Below are 23,569 nucleotides of genomic sequence, written 5' to 3'. Positions count from 1 at the left end.
TAGATTCGTTCTAATTTTAGTCAAGTGAACAATTTCTGATTTTAGATGTGAAGCGGGGTGTATAATTGGATCCCAGATCAAGAAATGCAACTTGTGTCGTTCAATGACCGTGATGAAATCTTTTCGCCGATATTACTCAAGAAGTCTGCAAATGGCACATCATACATCAGGTCAGGTACAAATTAACCTGATAAAGTGATCCTCCATGGACTTGAACAATTTTAATTTTGTGTCTACAGATGACTTTTAAAAATATTAAATGTGTGACAGCTAGAATTAGACATTCATTCTGCGGATTAATTCTGTAAGTCGTTCAAGTCAGTCTGAATACGTGTTAGGCAAAATGCCTTTTCTAAAGCTCATTTATGGTTTGAATTTGTCAACAAGATTAGTGTCTGGGTAATGTTTTTTTGCGTGTAGACGTCCTCTACATTACAAATAGAGATAGCAAGATCTCGAGAGAAATAAACACCAAGCCAGATTAAACCAAGGCTCCGCAAAACGCTGTAACAAAACTGACAAATCGCCAAATTAATCAATCAAGAGTTTCTTTTTAAATTTAACCATTTAATGAAAAAGTGATTATTGATTCCTAGTGAAAATAATTGGGGGAAATACAGTAAAGTTATAACGGTGTGAATAATTTGATGAAATACAGTAAAGTTATAGCAGTGTGAACTTATGTTATGTGGTCAAGGGTAGCTAAATATTTTATGGGCAACTGAACCATCCTTGGTTTCTGTTAAATTAAATACCGTATTTAAAAGAAAGAAAGTGAAACATGTATGTTTGGGGAAATTGTGCGTAATGGTAGGCTTGAACCAGTGGCGTACTAAGGGTAAATGGCGCCCGGGCGACGATGAACGCCCAAATGGGTTTTGCGCCCCAAGACCTCTGGCGCCCAGGGCAACCGTCCTGTCCCCCCGGTTAGTGCGCTACTGGCTTGAACCGCGAACGGTTTTTATTTCATCTCTGTTGTTATTTAGTACGTTCTTACCAAAAAATTATTATTAAAGCACACACAAACACACCCAAAAAGAAACAAAACAAGAAAAACCGAGCCTTGCATATATCATTTTTGTATTTTTTAAAAGTTTTCTCTTGAATACATCCTGTATAGGATATCAAACATTAATGTTATGGTCGATGGGATTGAATTAGTTGCCTATGCCTAAATAATCGAACTGGCCCAGTTACCATATGGAATGAATTAGGTGTATGTGCCCGAATAATAGATCTGGTCAAGCAAACATAATGATCTATGGGATTGAATTGGTTTTCTGTGCCCAAATACTAGAGCTGGCCAATTTAGAGACTATCACTTAGCCAGGTAGCTTTATATTCTGTCAAGCATGAGATTTACATCTATTCTGTCAAGCAAGATATTTACAACTATGTCAACCTGTTCGGTATAGCCCGTTTGAGCGAAAGAAGAGCTTAATGAATGCCTATTTTGTGTTACTGCTAAATGGACGTTACATGGGACTATATCTATATCTATATATATATATATATATATATATATATATATATATATATATATATATATATATATATATATATATTATATCAAACATGCTTTAATCTAATTTTGTTAAGCATCTCCATTGTGCCCTAACTGAATAAAAATATACCTATACTATTTAATGACAAATAATGAACTTACCAGCCAGAAGGAATCATTTATCCGTCAACACATTAATGGTTAATCCATAAGCAGATTTCACGGTAGCACATGCCATATTTCCAAGACAGAAAAATAAATTTTCAAAGAATCCGTGGACTTGAAAATTTAGCACATGGTTAACCTCCAGGGTACATATTTGGAGGGTCTTTTATACACGGGGGTAATTTTACAATCATTATTAAGGAAACACAAGTATGACACAACAGTTTCACCTCCTCCAAAGAAAAGAAGAGTTATATACGGTAGAGAAACAGATCACTAGTTACCCATGAATAATCTAAAGCAAGATGTTACTCTTCGTTACGGCTTGTACTAGGTACAACTACAGTAGAGCTGAGTAGCAAGTATCGTTTAATTATTTATAATATAACTTTTCAAAATTGGAACTGATGAAAATAAAACTAGTTTCTTGTAATAAAAATGAATTATTTATTGTCAGTTTCATATAACATCCATATATTAAATGTGATAATACATCATTACTATGCGATGTTTTATGCTGTTATTTTTCTTTGCTCACGCATATAAAATATGCACTTTGGGCCCAGCGGTCACATCACAGCCCTCATTAACATATTTGTATTCATGGCCCGCATGTAAACATTGGGACGTGAACACTAGTGAAGAATTCATTTTACTTTAAAGGAAAATATTGGGTGAGAAAAAGAATTTCCTTTGGGGTTTTGGACCGAGACAAGGAAATCCCAGTCGCGGGGTTACATTATATGTCTACCGACTCGGACAAGTCTCGTGGGGAGACAAATAATGTAACCACTTGACTGGGATTTCCTTGTCTCGGTCCAAACCCCAACATACATTCTATATGCCTTATTAATGGTCCAGATATGCAGCTACAATACCCCTGGTCCTTTGATATAAAGTGACTTTTAGTTGCTTTTAAAATAGGTTTGGAAACAGAATATAGCACATATGTGCGCTGCTGCTGATGTGGAAACGTTATGTACAACGACAAGCACTGCATCATTTCAAATTCGTAAAACTAGCTTATTCTATGATCTCACAAAAAATGGAGTATATTCCATCCAGTTAGGAGTGAAAAAGAAAATAACGAAATTATGTAAGATGTTCACTACATTGCGAGTATTTATCATTCTGTTTTCTCTCACCTGTTCCATGGAAAGGCCTGGATTGACCGTATGTGCTATCAGTGGCGGCATCACTTTTGTAGCTATCAAATTATGTGTCAGTCCGAACTTTTTGTCACTGAGTAGGTGCTTGTAAATTCCTTTAAAAGAAGAACTTTTTTCATGTTGTTATAGGTGGTCGATCAAGCATTAAATGGGTCAAACATAGCTGAATCAGTTTAAACAAATCCAGTTTTACCCTAAAATGAATTTATGTTATTGATTATGTGTCAGTCCGAACTTTTTGTCACTGAGTAGGTGCTTGTAAATTCCTTTAAAAGAAGAACTTTTTTCATGTTGTTATAGGTGGTCGATCAAGCATTAAATGGGTCAAACATAGCTGAATCAGTTTAAACAAATCCAGTTTTACTCTAAAATGAATTTATGTTATTGATTGTGTGCCTTTATAAGTTACAAAGATGTAACAAATGCCAAACTTTTATCCTAAAATTATTGCCATTAAAGTTTACAATTTTACTTAATTTTAAAGATGATTCAATACTGGATAAATTTTAAATTCTTCGAAACTTGGTAATTAGTAAGTCCCCAAGATAGATAAATAATCATGTACAGGATTAGATAGACTGTTCAGATTTATTTTGGATCCAAAGATTCATGTACATAAAATAGAAGTGCTGCACATGGGAGAAATTGTAATTTGTATATAATTGGACAATTTCTGTGACATTTTAATTGAAAAACAAGGAAAACACCATCCTCGTTTTGCTATCTAAATAATGAAAGATATTTTAATAATTTTAACTTTTGTTTGCGGCAACAATTGCAGACGAGATTACGACAATAGTTTTTGTTTAGGTTAATCTGAAAAAGAGATGAATAGATACGTATCACCAACCAACTACAGCCATTATGATTTTGGAATCCTGGCAGGAGATTTCCGTTAGGAAAGGCACTACTTCATCTAGAATCATCATCTTGTCGAGGCTGTCCAGCAAATGGTCGATACAAACGAGGGCATTGCTTCGCATCTAAAGACACAACAAAGAGTTTCTTAAATATAACGAAAATTTAAATGCTTACTCGTATCAGGTCATGGATTGTAACTAATTCAAACACAAGTTGCATGACATGAATTAGAAGGTAAATAGAATATGTTCTCTTGTGTTTTTTTCTCAAGTCACTTTGGTTCATTCAGTTGGATAACTGTTTCTTTGTTGAGTTAAAAATTGTTTATAACAGTTGTTTTGCTTTTTTATTATCAATTTGAAATTCATCAAGTCGTATTCTACACGTTCTTGCACATTTTCTTTTAAGTCATGTTCTCAAAAATCATCAACAACAATAGTACCAAACTGCCTACAAAAAGCCAAAGACAAAAAAGCAAAACAAAACAACAAACAAACAAACAAACAAATTAAACGCCGCAGTCTGAAGTTTTCTCTACGCCTAAAAATGGCGGCAGTACTGCCAGTTTTAATGAAAATTGTCATTCTTTGAATAAATGGCTGTAATAACATTTTAATTTCACCTAATTCTAAAGCAAAGTGGCTGTTAACAATAAGTGCTTCTTTGTAAATACCACAGATTTGATTCTAAAACTTTATTGCCATTTTGTTCGTAACGATGAACTGACTTGTTTTCACACTCCCTGTAAATCAAGTCACAGTGAAAGTTATTTTATTGGCTGACGGGAGGCATGTCATCATTCAAATTTGCTTAGTTAAGATGGCTGTATGTCTGTCAAACTATTAGTGTCCTAAGCATTTAGTACTGCACAGGGTCATTACTATGTTAAAATTCTCCCAATGAACTGTAATGTAAACACAAGCCTTTTGTTATTAAAGAACTACATTTCCCCCAATTTCGATTCGTTCGTAATTATTTTGATATCTTATACAAATCAGAATAACGGTTTTTAATACTAATGTGCCAAGTATTGCCCTTTCATACTTGATGAGATTGTTGCTGTTGTTGGGTTTAACGCCATTTTTCAGCACACGATAGGCTAAGTACGGCGGTCAGTATTAATAGTGGAAGAAGAATCCGGGAAAACCCCGAGAAGAACCACCGACCCACGAGAAGCTACTGGCAAGCTTTCTCACATACCCACATTGGCCGAATCCTAGACTCGAGCCCACGCAGACAGAGGTGAGATGACAGTAATCCGTAACGGAGAGCGCTTTGGACCACTCGCCCACTCCCCCCCCCCGGGTGATGTAGATTTGTATCAAATCTGGCTCAACATAGCCATGCGACTTTTAACGCCTGGTTCAAACTCTTGTAGCGCTATGAATTACATTAGCAAAGGATAAGTACTACAAAGTACGTAATTTAAACACAGTAAACAGTATCAAGTCGATCGAAGCTGGTGCAAATGTTACTAAATATTTGGCCTGCATTCGCCCCAAAATCTGCATATTCGGGGATGAACAAAATACAAATGACTCAAGCAAATGCCAGAAAGACAATGTGGATTTGTCACTTCCGATAACAAATCATCGTAGATTTATATTCCAGTACATGGTTTCTTAAACACAGATTCGTATAATGACATTCAAGTAAACTTCATAACTGCAATTTTTAAGCCTGTAATAATTACTTCTGTTTTGATTTGGTGCTTTACGGCACATCAACACAAGTATAATACTTAGTGCCAAGGCTATAGGACCAAATTTCCTTGCCCAAGAACACACCACGTTAGCCGACCCAGATTGATTTGAACCCGCACCCTTTCGGCCGCGAGTCCAGTTCTCTAACAACTGAGCAAACACGCGCATCCTGCCTGGAATAAAAAAAATGCTTCTTTGCAGCAAAACGCCATTTTTACAGTTAAAAATTCGGCAACAACTGCTATTTTGTTTTCGTTATGAGGATATGACGTATTTGGGGCAGAGGAGTCCAGGGTGTCTCGGTGTCCTAAATAGATGGAGGAAAAATAGTCGATATCTAAATATATCAATATCTCACCTTGATGTTATCTGATTTGTAGTACAAAGTCTTTGCTTTTGGTAGCACCATTGTTTGTAGAAACGAATTATCAAGGTAATCTCTTATGATCCTAATAGCACTCAAGGCTGCTTCCTGTAATGTAGAGATATTTGAGAAGACAATTAATTGAGGTGATAAAGAAACGACGACGACAACAACGTATATCCGAAATGATAGGGATCAGAAAGAGATTGAAAACAAACGGTTTCAGACTACATTATTCAATGAACCCTCTTATACGAGAAAGCACTGTTTGACACTGATTCGAGCCCTAACATTGATCGAATCAAGAATAAATGCCATATCCTTATTAATCTTTAAGGCGGCCCTACACAACTTGACTTGTGGATGTAAGAGTAATTCTCTATCATTTAAAATTTGTATATAGTTTGGTTAGATTGGTGATCAGTTTAGTAAATACTTGCATTAGAAAATTGTTGAGATATTTTTCCATTCTATGTATTTTTTCCAAATTATCTGCAACTAATAAATTGGCTGGTATATGCTACACATAAAAAGGTAATATAAAAGTTCATAATTCGTGAATACTGAAACGAATTTTGTCTCTTTTACATACACACCTGGGCTTGTATTGAATTGGAATCTAACGTGTTAAAGACCAGAGGAAGCACTACGTTCTTGATGTCATCCGTTGGTGATTTGGACAGGATGATATCTAGTTTATCCAATAGATAAACAGTCGCCTGGAAATAAAAACATTGAAATAATTACTGAACCATAGCTCTTAATGATAGCAGATGATATACAACTATTTTATAAAGTGGTCTGAAAATGAGCTTTTAACTTATATTGTGGAATGACGTTTTAAGTCGGTCATTTTTATAGTCCGTATTCACTAGTCATACAATTCAATTTTCTAAAAAAATTGAATGTCTCGTGCTTGGTAGATTTCAAAGCACACGGAGACAATGTGATTGGCTGCTACTCGATGCTAGTCTGCCATGACGTTCAGGGAAATGTACTCATAGATGTCCGCAGGAATTTTTCAGGAACGGGGGAGTAGCTGAAATTTCGTGTCTACTTAGATTAGACTGGGTAACCTTTGTTTGGGGCTGTTTATATCGCATGGAAAATCAAATTATTAGATACATGTACAATTATAATTTATCATTTGTAGAGATATAAGACGTTCATTTATGTGAATATTTTATAGCTTGGTCTTAATATTTGCAGAACATGGCTATCGTCACTTTTTATTTTTACTTTGTATTTTATTTCATTTATTCCCTATCGTTTGCTTTCACATTTCTGAATTTTTGTCTTTATACGTTCCAACTTGGCATTTGTAAAGCATAAAATGTCTTCTTAAAGTTTCGATGCGCAGTTACATGTCATAGAGTATCTGTACCTCTTCCACTCTGTGGTAAAACAATGTCACCATAGTCATGTACAATGTAATTACTATTAAACCTAATTGCCATTAATGGCAGTGACCTTTGCCTAACATTCAATTTCGTCAAAGATTGTTGCCTCTGAGCTTTCATTGTATTATAGGAAGTGGGAAGACGTCTTCGTTGATATTAAAAAGTGTCTTTTGTTTATACAGAGCGTAGAAAGCGCCGTGTTATAAAACAAAGGACCCGTTGTTTTATGTACATGCTTACCGTCAATACTCGCTTATAATTCGAATTCAACTCCAACCGATACAGACCCATGTCTGAAGTCGCATTGTTTCGCCGACAGGTCTGGGTTTTGTGAAGTTTGATAGGAATAATCAGTAGCAAAACAGCATAGATCCTAATCTGTAGGCGCTTTATGCGATCATGATCGTTGTTGTTTGCAGTTTGACTAAACTTATAAGCGAGTACGTACGGTGTTTCAGACATTATTATCAGTAATACTCTGTGATGTGTCATTTCACATTTGACTATTGATGTAGTGGCTCAAATATATATATATATATATATATATATATATATATATATATATATATATATATATATATATATATATATATGTGTGTGTGTGTGTGTATGTGTGTGTAATGCTGATCTGTGGTAATTTATAAACGTTAGCAAAGCCCAGTAAAAGCTAATGCTGAAATGCTGATCTGTGCTTACTAATAAAGGTTATTAAAAGCTAGTGAAGGCTAATGCTGATCTGTGCTGATTAATAAAGGTTAGTGAAAGCTAGCGAAGGCTAATGCTGATCTGTGCTGATTAATAAAGGTTAGAGAAAGCTAGCGAAGGTTAACGATGATCAGTGCTGATTAATAAAGGTTAGGAAAATCTAGCGAAGGCTGATACTGATCTGTGCTGGTTAAGAAAGGTTAGGGAAAGCTAGCGAAGGCTAATACTGATCTGTGCTTATTAATAAAGGTTAGGAAAATCTAGCGAAGGCTAATACTGATCTGTGCTGGTTAATACAGGTTAGGGAAAGCTAGAGAAGGCTAATGATTATATGTGCTGATTAATAAAGGTTAGGGAAAGCTAGCGAAGGCTAATGATGATATGTGCTGATTAATAAAGGTTAGGGAAAGCTAGCGAAGGATAACGAAGATCAGTGCTGATTAATAAAGGTTATGAAAATCTAGCGAAGGCTAATACTGATCTGTGCTGGTTAATAAAGGTTAGGGAAAGCTAGCGAAGGCTAATACTGGTCTGTGCTTATTAATAAAGGTTAGGGAAAGGTAGAGAAGGCTAATTATGATATGTGCTGATTAATAAAGGTTAGGGAAAGCTAGCGAAGGATAACGATGATCAGTGCTGATTAATAAAGGTTAGAAAAATCTAGCGAAGGCTAATACTGATCTGTGCTTATTAATAAAGGTTAGGGAAAGCTAGCGAAGGCTAATGATGATATGTGCTGATTAATAAAGGTTAGGGAAAGCTAAAGAAGGATAAGGATAATCAGTGCTGAGTAATAAAGGTTAGGAAAATCTAGCGAAGGCTAATACTGATCTGTGCTGGTTAATAAAGGCCAGGGAAAGCTAGCGAAGGCTAATACTGGTCTGTGCTTATTAATAAAGGTTAGGAAAATCTAGCGAAGGCTAATACTGATCTGTGCTGGTTAATAAAGGTTCGGGAAATCTAGCGAAGGCTAATGATGATATGTGCTGATTAATAAAGGTTAGGGAAAGCTAGCGAAGGATAACAATGATCAGTGCTGATTAATAAAGATTAGGAAAATCTAGCGAAGGCTAATACTGATCTGTGCTTATTAATAAAGGTTAGGGAAAGCTAGCGAAGGCTAATGATGATCTGTGCTGAAGAATTATGCTGACATGTATATTTATCTGTGTTCATACATTCTTTGTAAAGTTGTTTATGCTGCAGGAGTTAGTCTTGGAATTCCCATGTACATATTAAAACATGTTCTATGAAAGCTCAGTATAATAAATGTTTGCATTGGATGCGCCACATCTTGTTGCTTTTTGTGATCTTGAAGCATTTATTACCTGCAACGGTTTCGGACTAGACAGTATCTGTCGAAATTCTGGTAAAACTGTTTCGATGAATTCGTCCCTCGGGGAGAAGTCTATTAGAGTTATGAGCGGAGGCAACGCTGCAAGTATTGTGTCGGGGGACCGACAAAATTCAAACAAGGAAGGAAGCACGGTATTATAAAGTATTTTCTGTAACAAAAAGGAAGAAAATGTATTTGCATACTGTTATTAACAGGGATTTGCAAAGAGCACCATGTAAGCTATGTTTTTGTCAGTATCCATATCCGTATATAGAGACTACGGTTTTGCAAGATAATTTATCTTTAACAAGCACTAATGAAGAGTATCGATACAATTTTATGTCAAAGAAATAAAGACATCGTTAGGTAAGGAACTGATGCTTGTTATCTGAATAATTAAGGAAGAATATATTGTCAAACACATGTTGTGATAGATATTCAACGAAATGTTCCACTCTTTATCTGCAATACAAGCGTACCATATAGGGATCTGACTGAAGATACCAAAAAGCATATAATGTGAGGAGTCTATTAACTGAGATAAATATATAAATAAACAAATTTACCATACGAATCTAGTGACTTAAGATACAAAAACAGCTTAACAAAAATGCATTAGAAATAGAATTGGTAAATATTTTATTAATATGGTGTCAAAAGTAATGTGTTTTGTGAGCTATTGTACCATTGATAAATATGCCCATAAGTCGAACACATGCCTTTATAAGATTCTCGTGAGTGTTCAGATAGGATATCGTAATTGCTGAACATGTTTTGGTGTCGGCATCAAAACGGATACCTTCCGTCTTAGTATGGCTGTTAAGCCATACAAATTGTAAATAAAGGGTAAAGAGAGCACATTATGAGCTGTCAAAGCCGCGTGAAACATGTTACGAATCTATGGTCTTAAATTAAGTAAAAGAAAAGAAAAAAAGCAACACGTCTAGTTAAAGACTGCAAACAATGTATTTCCCTAGAATAAATCCCATTTAGTCCTAAAAGTTATATCACTAGTCTAAATGTACAAAGTGTTCCGAATGAATTCTAGTCGTTTCCAAATGATTTCCTTTCTTGATTTTGCTGCTGTGTGGATTGTCTAACATGCGCTAACAGTCTTGATGTATTAAAATGAAATGTTCCAAAATGTCCTTGAATGGATTTACAATAACTTCAAAATATTAATTTAGTCCCAAGTCATGAGCACTTAATCCGGTGAATAATTTAAATAATAGATTTTTCCCATTTAGATCTTAGCACCACTGAAGTTAAAGATATGAATGAATAATTCAACTGTAAACAAACTGTTATAGATCCCCATAAATGACTCGTGTCACGATAATCATTTTCTGAAAACAATATATCATCCTTTTGGAAATTTCCATCAAACTGTAAATAAAATTCGTTTCTAGAAGTTTCCAAAACCAGAATTGAGATGGTATGGAGAACTCAAACCAAAGCAAACAAGGTTTTAAAAAACAGACGGTCGGGTAGGCTCAAACTCCTATCTCAAACAAAGGTCAACCACACAATACAAATTAAATATACATAATACATACGATTGCCATAATTAAAAAGGAAATATTTGTCAGTGTCACGAAGCATACCCTTGGCATGGTTGGTATGGCTTGCACCAAGTCTGCCGACATTTCAGCACGCTGGGCGGGATCTGTAGGGTCCATTGTGTCCAGAAACTGTAGGACGCTTATTAATGGGTCATGGAAATACTTCAACTTCAAAATAAAATAAAAATAGACTTCGAAAATTTAAAGGGACTTCCAATTTATATTCAAAGCTCAACTTGTCAGATATACAATAACTCTTGATTAGATTTAGAAAAGATTGACAGGTCAGTTTACAAATATAGTGACTTTTTGGGTGCCAGGAAACTGCTGGAAATGTTTTGAAAGGTTATTAACTACGAAAGAAATTACGAAACAAATACATACACGGATATGTGACAAAGTCCGCCTATCTGTCTTTTAGTAATTGAAATACAAACAAATAGTTTTATCGAAATCGATTTCAAGATAATTTTCATTCAAAAGTGAAATAGTTTTTTTTTTTTCAATTTTGAACATCAGTTCTTACATCAATAATTGCTTTTTTAAATATCGGATATCATTTAAAATATAGATTTTTCTTATGCAATCTAGAAAGGGTCATTTGAACAAAACATTTGACACTAGACAGTATTTAGCGGCGGCATGCTATTATGATAAACTACGTTTTGGGAACTCCGTTAATTACCAGAGAGAAGAGTTGTGCTGATGGGCGATATCTCGTGTCTCTGTTGATCATTTTCTCCACGGGCTCCACAAGAGGAAGCGGCATTTTGTGAGCTATATCTCCGAACATCTGTGTCAGCTGAAACAAGACGTTATTTGATACTAGATACTTGTTCGTATAATTTTAAAACACTTTCCGCACCAATTTTTTAAAATGTATATAATGTCTAGGAGACGTGAGTTAAATTCCGATTCCAAGGACACATATAGAGGAAGCAGACACTGGCTGGTCTGAATGCATAATGCTTTAAAGGTTCATAATTGTAAGAAGAAGAGTTAATTGATTAATGTCCTTTAATCGAAATGTAAAACTTGATAATAATTTAGTCGTAACAATCTCAAATGATCCTTTAAAAGCTGGCATATGGCTCTTGAGGACATATATGCATACATTCATACGCTGATTCAGCACGGAAACTTAAGATGTCACCGTGAATTACGATCTAGTCATTCATATTCGCAAATAAACATAGCGTAAATTAAACTAATACTATAATGTAGAACTATGATGACGGCAAATGCAACTGTTGATGTTTCGAGAGGAAATAAAGAATGTAGTTTTCTTCATCATTTCATCGTAAGTTTAACCACGAGTCAGCATATATCACATAATAACGTAGTCTACGAGTTAATAATTTTGTCGATATCATTCAATGTCATAAAATATTTATCCACTTTATTATAATTTTTTTCTCACGTGGTTGAACATTTATAACCAAATTATTCGTAACGTACGTGTTCAAGCTGTTTCACGTATAGCTGTGTGTTGTGGCCGGCGTTGATGAGCGGCGTGCCGTTGTTGTAGAGTGTGCATATAGTAAATCCTAGAGAATACATGTCGCTACTTGGACCACCTTTTTTGTCAAGCTGAATCTCTGGGGCTATGAAGTTCAAGTTTGGCTGAGTCAGTTTTGGAGCTTTGGTTGACCACGGCTGTGCTGAAAATGTTTCCTGTTTAGAGACAATTGGCGACATTTTATAAACCTTGTTTTAAAAAATCAAGCAGCAAAACTTGAATATAGACTGCATTGAATTTTACCGCATATTACGTACTCAAATCGTATGTCACTGTCGCATTGGGAAATGCAAAGACAATTTTGATAACATTTTTTTAAATATGAGCTGTACAGAGTGATACAACCAAACTCATAAGATTGAACAATCACAAAATATCAGTAATACACAAGGGAAAAGTAGAAACCACTTTTTAAAAGTAACGATCGTAAAAGTTAAAATGCTTTAAATGTTTAATGTCTTGCGTTTCCGATACAATATATTGAGTTCTTTTTATCCATCACTAGTGTTTCCCATTTGCACATATAAGACAATGATGTACTTGTCTTCATCCATGATAGACTTTGGCAAGAGATAAGCCTACAACTGTAGCAGTAACATTGCAAACGACGAATTTTTTTTTAAATGACAGCAATGCAAACAGTAGAATCTTGAAATAAATTGGCATACAAGAACGCATACTACAGAGTGTTACATTCTTGTTTGGATCTGTAAATATTATTCCATTAAAATAAGATATTTTCTGCAGCTAAGACAATGTGTTTGCTTGCGTTCGTAAATAATAGTACATTCATTAATTCACTCACTTTGCCAGTTTGAATTTTCTCTGCAAATCCGAGACCAGCTAATTTCCAGCATCTTCGCTTCGTCAGCAAGATTGACTCAGGGCAAACATTTCTATGAACCAGTTGCTCTGTACTATGGAGATAGCTTAAAGCCTCTGTGATCTATGTAATTGTAATATGTAATGGAGATGAAATATACAGAACAATAAAAAACCCAAACAAATAGGTGTTAAATTATTATAGCAATCCCTGAAAGTAAATTGCCATATTGACTAATTACTGTAATTACTTAAAGTGTCTACTCAGTGAAATGATGAAACATTTAAAACAGACTTCAGTTTTAATACAAATTCGAGATGGGATATTTAACAGTCTTTGAAAATTTGAAGAAGGCAGATTGTTCCGATTAAAATAATGTCCATTGGTAAAGATATTCCCATTTAAGAAAAGTAAAATAGATACGGCGGTAAAAGATGTGCCACAATGGCATGTTTTCTTTCAACAAAACTTCCATGTTAAGTCAATTAAGACTTCTAAAATTTTATTGTATATTTATATTAGTATACAAAAAGAGAATCATCAGAAAACATTAGTGTTCTGAATATGACAAAAAAGGAGTAATCGTCTACGCTTTTGTTCATTGTACTACTCTGGCGTTTATTACCCCACACCACCCAACTTGGCGGGGTGGGGTACGGGTGCGGGTGGGGGAAGGGTGAGGTGGCGTGGTGGAGGTGTAGGCTACATAATTATGTTTTAGGATTGATCGTGTTCGACAAATTTTAGCATTCTTGGTAACGACAGAATGACATGGATGCTCTTAATAAAGTGTGACCGACATATCAAGATGGTGAACAGGCGAGCGTTACTGGACATAAGCATGTTGCCAAAATATAAAAGATAAATTAATAAAATAGATAACATATAACACATTTTCATTTTAGTTCGAATTCGACGCAAATTAGCGTTAAGTATATAGTAAGTTAAACTAAAATAAATTTAGGAGATTGTACTGCCTGTCTGATTTGACAAAATCCGTTATCGGTCGTTAAGACGAAGTTGGGTCTGGAAATTATTTGTTTGGTAAGACCTCTAAAGCGACCCTTCCTTAAATAACATAGTCTACAACTTACAGAGCGTTTGAATCATCCTAGATCTATGCTAGGGTTGACATATTCATTAGTAAATGGTATAGGAGAAGTGTGCAATATCAAGGTGGTATTGAAGCAAGCTCTCACGTACAACACACGAATTTTCAGGATCACTAGATCCTTATTTAACTTTAAAATCACACATACACAGATACAGACAGACAGACAGACAAACACACACACACACACACACACACACACACACACACATATATATATATATATATATATATATATATATATATATATATATATATATATATATATATACCACACACACACACACACACACACACACACACACATATATATATATATATATATATATATATATATATATATATATATATATATATATATATATATATATATATATATATATATATATATATATATATATATATATATATATATATATATATATATATATGTGTGTGTGTGTGTGTGTGTGTGTGTGTGTGAGTGTGTGTGTGTGTGCGTGTTGTTTCAAACATAATAAAGGTAAAGTGCAAAACTTTACGTTCAAGATCGGTTAGCAAACTACTATCAATTTCATACTACCTGTAATATCCCGTATCTAATTTCAAACTCGAGAAATTCGTTTTCCTGCAAATATACAACACAAGCTTTAGGTTAGCTACCAAATTACTGACGAAGAAGAAGAAATACGAATTCTGATTATTTTAACGTTATCATTACAGTAAAAACGCAACTTTAAACAGGAGAAAAAGCCATGAATGGGTGAATGAAATGTTTCACGTTCTGTCCAAATGCATGATAAATATCGCATTAGCAGAAATTGCTATGATATTTGTTGTCATAGCTGTGTATTTAGTTACGGGGAACGAAATATCTCGATGAAAAATGCAACATTGGGACACACTGTAACCACAAGGAAAATGTTGTCATCATAAGGAAGCGCAATATCCACAATGGAGATTAGCATTTATAGGGATACTGCAGTTAAAACAGGAAATTTAACATTGGGCGAAACATTTATACTTAATCGGTCAAACAATATTGTACCAGAACAATAATTATTAAGCTTCGTCATCATTGTCGGCGTACAAACGAGTGTTACAACTGATGGAAAACAATGGAAAACAATCTTATATATATATATATATATATATATATATATATATATATATATATATATATATATATATATATATATATATATATATATATATATATATATATATATATATATAATGCTTAAATATAGGAATGTGGTCAAAAATAAATTTGTATGAAACACCTCTGATCCATTGCTGACATTCATTACGTTTATCACTGATTAACATCGGCGATGACCCAAGAAACAAGAAACAAATATCTTGTGTAAAGAGAATTTCTTTCTGCCCACTATCTCCCTGCCAGTAAATCATATTTTGACGGTGAGATTATTGATATAATCGGAGACATCTGACAAAATATTATGTTCCACAAAGATACGTTTTCGACGAAACTTCACTTTTGACAACGTTCCCTGACTTAGTTGTGACTAATGTAACAGAGCATCTAGGAGCTGCATGTTGCACTAATCGTCAAACCTGTTTGAACCAAGAATTACATACTTTGAAACGTCATGCCCTATCGTAAGGAAGCAACTCGTGTTAACCATCATGGTCTAAAAACAAACAAAATTCTCAAGACGATTTACTGAGTGCAAGAATAAGGGCCTTCTAACGATTTCAAAACCAGCATCAAAGAAGTCTTACCTCACGTAGGACACGAAATCAGAGATTCTGAGGAGGAACACGACCACTGTTCCCATAAGAAGAACAGAAATCAAAAAGTGTTGCAACTGTACGGCGATCCAAGATCAAAGATCATATGTTCCATGTCCAGATACCTAAACATTTATTCATTGGCAATGTGAAAAATGCAGCTTTCAATGGAGCTGTTGATACAAACCGTTTCAACTTTATCACTTTATTGTCTCAAATATAGAAGACACCAGCAACTACCCGATGTTGTGTACCTTACCATTTAATACTAACTTTGTTCAAGATAATTGTTTGGGATCGTATCTGACTCTATTTGGAGCCACGCAACAATTGGTACAAATAGTACATGTGGAATTTCTTACAATGGCTTTGCTAGAATTTTTGTTTTATGGAGATTTGATTTCACTAATAGAATGTAAGTGACAATGGGCATCACAGACGAGACATAGTCCGAGCGCTCAGTCAGTCAGATACTATAATCGACCACAAGGTATAGTAAGCCACAGTATGGTTTCAAAGTTATACAGTATGTCAAAGCTCTGTATTTTAAATGTCTTACCTTAATATCTTGTGGAATTTGGACTGGCATTCTGTCGTAGTTGCCGAGTAGATTGGCAAGGCTTGCAAAAATAGGTTCCGTTGCAAAAGCGATGCTATTGCTGAAATATTAAAGACAATCATATTTGATTTTAAAAAATTGTGGCAGAAATCACGTTATCGCACGACTATTAATTTGATCTAGGTTCATTAAAACAGAATGAATTCCATTCTAATGACCTACAATAAAGGCCACATGCGCATACAGTGACGTCATGCAAGAAAAATGGTTAATGTGGAAGACATCCAAAAATAATTTGTCATTTCATTACACTGTTTTGTAGTTTTTATGGCTAAATGTGTTTTTCCTCATATTATGTGTAGTCTATATATTGATACACTAAACGGCAAGTAACATTTATCAAAGCATGCTAAAACTTCAAACGTTTGCTCGCCAAGGCTGGATTAAAATAGAAATTATGAAATTTATTTCATCAAGTTTATTTACAATGATCTTTTTTCAGGATTCTCTAAGCTTAATAGAATGCTAGTTCAGAAGGGCTGTATGTATAACATAAACTGTACATGAACGGTCATACAAATGACACCTTACCTCGATGAATTAACTCTATCATAACTTCGGTTATAGAGTGTTTCTTTTACAAACAAATCATATGGAGCGTCTTGCAGACCATTTTTAAAGACACTGTCAAAATTCTTTGATACATTGATGTTAAAGATTTTTTACTGTTCATAGGAACAATATGTACTGTGATGGTACGAACAACGGAGCGATTCACATGCCATAAACACCAATACATATAGATATTACCAAGGGTGCTTTGAACAGTATATTGATTGTTGACAAACACACTTTAAGTTGATAAAAAAAGATTTTGATGTACAAATACTGAGCAGAGTATTATATGAAATTTTGCATAATCAATCAAATTGGATAGTATGGGTTAAAGTACGTGCATGCGGAATATCAGCTATACCTGAGATTGTAAAATGAATAAATTGTTTTCATATTAAATTTCGGATACGAAACTATTGTCTGAATGCTCAATATTTTGACCATATAATAAACATTGTTGACCATATAATCAACATTGATGTCCAAGAAGCAATAATTTAGATTTAAAACAATTTAACATATATGATAACTTTGAAATTCCTCTTCACTGTGATTGTAATATATTAATGGAAAAATATCATAATGGTAATATTACTCGAGTATATACAACTGTACATCAGGGCTTTTTGGAGAACGTACACCAGCTGATGAAGTGATTGCCTCAGAACAACATCATAATTATGCCGCTGGGTGGAATAGTTTAATACTGTGTACAAATGCCTGCTGAGGAAATAAAGTCATTGATGACAAGCGATGAACTAATAGAAAGGGTTTAGTTCTTTCTGTAAGATATTTACGGTCTAACAGAAGATGGAATATTTAAATTAAGTCAAAGTTGCAGGTTATATGTGATATTTAGCCTATTTTAGATGCTCAGATTCAAAATGAGGCACTTGTTACACATTCTCTCTCACTGTTCATGACAATGTTTAAAGGTTATTTCACAAAATTGACTTTTAGCAAACATGGCTATGACTCAGATGAATAGAGAGTTAGACTAACCATACAGTTGGTGATGTTATATTTTTATCTAGTAATATTGGATGAATGTTGATAGCATTGTTCGATGTTAAATATGTGAATAAACACTACCTTAAATATATACCTGTTATGAATATACTAACAGCAGCTGCAAAGCAGTCTGTGGCGATTCGTCCAAAAAGTAATGGAAAGAAAAGATAAGGGGTAAGAATTATTTTGCAAGTAAGGACGAAAGATGGACAGAGTATTGTGATCACAACGGTACGGTCTACAAAAGAAGCAGGCCACGATTTAAAATGCATAAAGGTTTATAAATATGTTTCTCATTGCAGGAATTGACCTGATTTACGTTCTGAAATAGGTTATTAATTTTGATACCCATATTAGCCGAAATTGTTCTATTCTACTTTCTGCCGTATTAATTTTATGACTAAAACAATAAGCTAATTTATCATAATTAAGCCATATTGTATGATCAGTTAATAAAGAAACAATTAGCCCGGCTGATTGTTTGTTAAAAAAGAATAATCAAAATAAAAAGATAAACAATAACTTACTATAATACCAATGATGACAGGCATCAATGCTACTGCTTTTTCTTAACTGTGTTGAAAAAGTTAAAGAAAGAATGAAACATAATAGTCATTTGTTTAACTTTTTCAACACATGTTTAACTTTTTCAACACAGGGCTGTCTTCCTGCTCTTCCACTAGCGCCTGTTCCACTTACTCTAACTTGTGTATAATCTTTAACAATGTTTGCTATTGCTTGACAAAGACATTCTGCTTGATACCTAGCGCTGCAAAATTGCAACAATTGTCAATTTCTTTGATTAGTTGTTCTAATGGTAAGTGTTCTTTTACTCTGAGATTTATGGTACTGTTATGTTCTCAAAATCAATTAAATGTCTAATTACTTGTGTTCTTTGCTTTTAAGTGTTTTTCAATATTTGTTGCAAGCAAGTTATGTTATTTGCATCTGTTTCTTTACCTCTGTCTTTCTTCATGCCCTATTTATGTTTGCAATACATTTCAACATCTAATTTCACTTTAGTAAATTTTTATTACACTGCTCTAACAACGTCAACATGAACTTTAGTTGTCTTGTCTTGTAGTGTATATAATTTAACCGGTATAGGTTCTCTATTACATTTTTCCTTGATTATCATATACTGTAGCCCTTACCTCTCTTATATGCTGGTCGAATCATATATTTGTGTTAATTACGTGCATTCATATTCCCTCTGAACATCTGTATTGGCTACCAGACTGGAAATGTTGGTTTTTGAAACGTAGGAACGTTTATCTTCATATACAAGGATATACAAAATTTGTCCATTTCAGCTTACATTTTTAAACCCTTTATTACTTTATCAATTTATACAATTAGAACTTCAGGTTTATATTATAATAAATCCTTCTATCCCCCTTGGATAATTACGTTAATTTGCTGACCCAGTTCATCCTTTTGACATAAAATCAACGTCACCGGTTTCACACGTAATGTAGATTTAGCCTATTTATTGATAAAGTCCTAACTAGATTTATGCTGTTGAGAAGTTTCAAAGCCCTCATTAGACAAGTTTATTCTGTGTAATTTTTTTCACTTGTTGCATCTAGAGGTTGTTCTATTAATATCTTCACTGTAATCCTTTTCAGCACCTTCTGCCATTTTACACTTTTAAAATGGATCAATAACAAATTTAAAGAAAAAACGTTTTAAAAGGTAACAGTAACAGTGAGAGAATCGACGAGGACAAATAATATCAACATAAATGAAAAGTTAATATAGCAAGTGGAATAAAGAAGGAAATAACTTGTATACCTTGAACTAATACTGCGTTGGAAAGAAGGGACGAGAAGCAAATGAAGAAAACATAGTACATTTTCCGGAGAAGTAGCAATAATCGGAGTAACATATTTAATTAGTATATTTTCTATCCATTGATAGTTTAGATGAATTACAGAGAGGGTTCAAGGTACATTACATTACATAAGACACACACACACACACACATATATATATATATATATATATATATATATATATATATATATATATATATATATATATATATATATATATATATATATATAACGGTCACTGTCATCCACATGTAGATCTGACTGACTGAAACTCCTGTTTATTTCAACTGATCGATCACCGATCAATATCAACGCAGTTCCTGATTTTATCTTTACGCTTTATCACATGTACAATTTATGTTTTGTCTTGTGCTTTTATTCTAAACATTTTGTTGCTGTGGTTTGTTTAAATTATTGATTCACCATGTATTTATTATAGTTTTCTCTCTTGTCCTGTTTCCACGTCTTCTTGTGCTTTTTATCATGGTATAACTAATAGTATTCTCTCTTTTCATCCAACCTTTCTCTGTCGTATTCTCTCTTGTGTTTTTTGTAACAACCGCATACACGGGACATCTTAGTCTCCATTTGTTTTCTACTATTTTCCATGAACTTCAGATAGTTTTACTATTGTCATCTTTTAAAAAGATTATAAAGAGAATACTGCTAAGAATACGATAATGGAAAATCAGTTTGTTTGTTAGCTTGCTATTTTCACCCCAGGATGAATAGTCTGGTGCTAAATATGTACTTCCTGTGCATGTCTTGTATCCATCCCTTCAGTGTTATGACCTTTAGCATTCTGACCTTTAATTTTTGTCATGATTTATATTCTTTAATCTTTTTGTTTCTGTTCCATTGCCTCATATTATGCAATAATCATATACGTCACGAAATATATTCTACTGGACTTGAACGAACTCTTTACCCACTATTCTTTCCTCATTTAAAGGCCCTAATAAAAAACCATTAGGAAGGAAAGACGCACTAAGAAAATGCTATTAATTTCCTCAACTTAACTGCAGATTTTAAAGCCTAGAGGTTCTCTACCTGGAAATCGAAACAACGAAATTAATTGATTTCCGTTGTATAATACATTGCAACAAACAGCTATGCCATCTACACCCGAGTGTTAAAGTAAATCGAATTTTCCTTTAGCAACTTAATCATAAACATTTACCTGTAGTCTTTGCTCATGTGGTTAGGATTGCAGTGTATTAGCTGTAATGCATCTGGTTCTGTCTCAGTAGCTTGGGTCCAAAGTTGTAATGTGCTCTTGCGGAACATACAACCATGATATTCTTTCAAATAACTTTGCAATAATGGCACTGATATTTGAGGGATTGTGGCTGAAGCATATTTATAAAACACATTTTGATGAATGCAATAACATAGGGTTCTATTGCTTTGAACGTTTGGAAATTTTATTTGCTGGGATGGCAGATGGCTGCGTCCATTTGGAAATTGTTTTGGGTTGAGGATAGGGTATTGTCATAAAAAAAATGCTTTTATGGGGGTAATCAATATGGTCGCACATGTATCCTCTCTATATATTTATATCTGAAAGCACAAAATATTCAGTACAGATAAATAGCACATTTGTTTAGCAATTTGTGAGAAAAAAATCATTCACGATAGTTGTTCTTTCTCTGTTGTGTTGAACCTGGAATCATGCCAAAATATCGCGACAACGGATTGTATTTTGTCAAGCTTTAAACCATATCATCGTGTAATGAGAACATATTTATCGCAAACAACTAATGCAGGACATAATCACAACAAGATATACGTAAGGCTTGCAAATCTGGTATTGTCGGTAAAATGTAATCTTAAAAATTCCTGGTTAGTGAAGCAGAAAGAGATTGTAAAAGTGCAAATGGCTATCAAAGCCTCTGCTGTCGTATAAGCTTAAGTCATAAAACACGTTACTTTTCTTCACGCTAGGGTGCTGTTTGAATAAGAACAGTTTGATTTACGTCACTCCGTTACTTTTGTATCGACCACTAAACTTCTCACGGCAGGATGATAAAAAGCATCATAATCAAATTGCTCACTCAGTGCATGCAATAAGGAATACTTTTAACTAAAATATTGAGGAAAACTAACCCTTCATGACACGAGTCATAACTTATTTTGAAAGGTTTCCAATGCTTAGAATTAATGCAACATTTGTACAAATATTTTCAAGCTACACAGAAATTCAGTTGAACAATACTTTTTGTTCGGCCTTATAATTAATTATATCTGACCGACTCGATGACAAGTGCTGCTAATTTACAACATTTCGGAGTTTGCCGCTATAAAGACTTCAGTATCTCACCATGATGTTATTGTGAGCTACTTTTGTCAGATATTTACCCAGGCGTTTAAAAATTGCACTGCAATTTCACCGCAACGTTTCAGCTTTTGATAAAAAATGAAAGAATCTTATATTTTTTATTGTTAGGACTTTTAATGTTCTTTGGTCGAATCTTACTGAATATTAATTTAGTTATATAGTATGGTTACAAGCATTAGTTTGTCATTAACATGAAAAGCAAAATGTCACACGTAGATAAGCTCGTCCTATACCATATATTTTCAGTATACACAATATTAAGTTTAAGAGAATTTTTTTTTTATAGCGGATAATTTACGGTAACATCTGTGCGTTGAAGCGAACGATTCCTTCATCAAATATTGTAAACATATGACACATAATTTCAATACTGCTTGTGTGTAGTTGAAGCTTATGCAATGAAAATAATGTTACGCGATTTTCGATGTGGCAAAATACTGTCTGTAGATTTTCAGAGGAATCATACACATTTGAGTGCCGAGACGTGTTGCAGTGTTGGTCTTAACATCAATATAGATATTAAAAATTAAAAGCTTTCTTTCTATTACACAAGCGTTCCCATGCATAATTGTACCCACTTTCACTTTATCTACAACGTGTCTCGTCTGAGAAAGTAAAATAATTGAGAATCCAAGGGGACTGGCAGCCAGTCTGTGGAGCACCAGCCGCAAGGCGTCTTTTGTTTTACATTCATAATTATATAAAAGCTATCAAACGTTTAGCACGGTATCAAGTTTATCAGACTGCACAAAACGTAAATTACCTTACATTTGATATTACGTTAGAACCTGTCTCTTGATTTGATCGATTTCACAGATGAACGATGCCTGAGGTCATGCCCTACAATCCTTTTTGGAAGTAAATTTTTTGTGTTGCTGATATACTGGATACTTGCGGTAATGCTAGTTCATTTCAAATCAAGAAAGGGAATCAAATGGTTTATTTAGGTGGCTCCTGGCATTCACTTAGTCTATATTTTCCATTATCGTATATCTCATTGTCTAATTTAGTGCCCAATAACTACCTTATGAGGAAAATACATTACACTAATGGATACAGGAGGACTGTTATGAATAAAAGAAAAAAAAAAACTCAGTTTGAATAAGCAATACATGCAGTAAGCTAAGTATCACATATAATAAGAATACCTCACCAGTATGATATGTCAGCTTAAGGCATATAATCGAATGAATATAAGACAAAATGATAACGTACATTTTTGATTTACATTTATTCCAAAATTATTAGGCAAAGT

At 33.9% G+C, this 23,569-nt stretch overlaps 1 protein-coding gene across 3 annotated transcripts in view; it reads right to left on the bottom strand.

Annotated features, from left to right (window-relative positions):
• Positions 1–23,569, bottom strand: part of LOC149807119 (SCY1-like protein 2) — a 306,382-nt gene that overhangs the window by 18,579 nt on the left and 264,234 nt on the right. For all 3 annotated transcript variants that reach the window (XM_089962284.1, XM_089962277.1, XM_089962291.1), the window contains exons 4-14: positions 16,516–16,615; positions 14,785–14,829; positions 13,094–13,234; positions 12,228–12,443; positions 11,455–11,571; positions 10,812–10,937; positions 9,200–9,376; positions 6,363–6,485; positions 5,761–5,874; positions 3,689–3,821; positions 2,815–2,933 (exon numbers count right to left, since the gene is read on the bottom strand). In XM_089962284.1, the coding sequence (XP_089818410.1) occupies positions 2,815–2,933; positions 3,689–3,821; positions 5,761–5,874; positions 6,363–6,485; positions 9,200–9,376; positions 10,812–10,937; positions 11,455–11,571; positions 12,228–12,443; positions 13,094–13,234; positions 14,785–14,829; positions 16,516–16,615 (1,411 nt within the window). The remainder of the gene's footprint in view (positions 1–2,814; positions 2,934–3,688; positions 3,822–5,760; positions 5,875–6,362; positions 6,486–9,199; positions 9,377–10,811; positions 10,938–11,454; positions 11,572–12,227; positions 12,444–13,093; positions 13,235–14,784; positions 14,830–16,515; positions 16,616–23,569) is intronic.

The sequence above is a fragment of the Sinohyriopsis cumingii genome, chromosome 1, assembly GCF_028554795.1.
Source record: "Sinohyriopsis cumingii isolate HCF-2022 chromosome 1, ASM2855479v2, whole genome shotgun sequence".
NCBI classification, from domain to species: domain Eukaryota; kingdom Metazoa; phylum Mollusca; class Bivalvia; order Unionida; family Unionidae; genus Sinohyriopsis; species Sinohyriopsis cumingii.
This window is presented reverse-complemented; position numbering and strand designations above follow the sequence as displayed.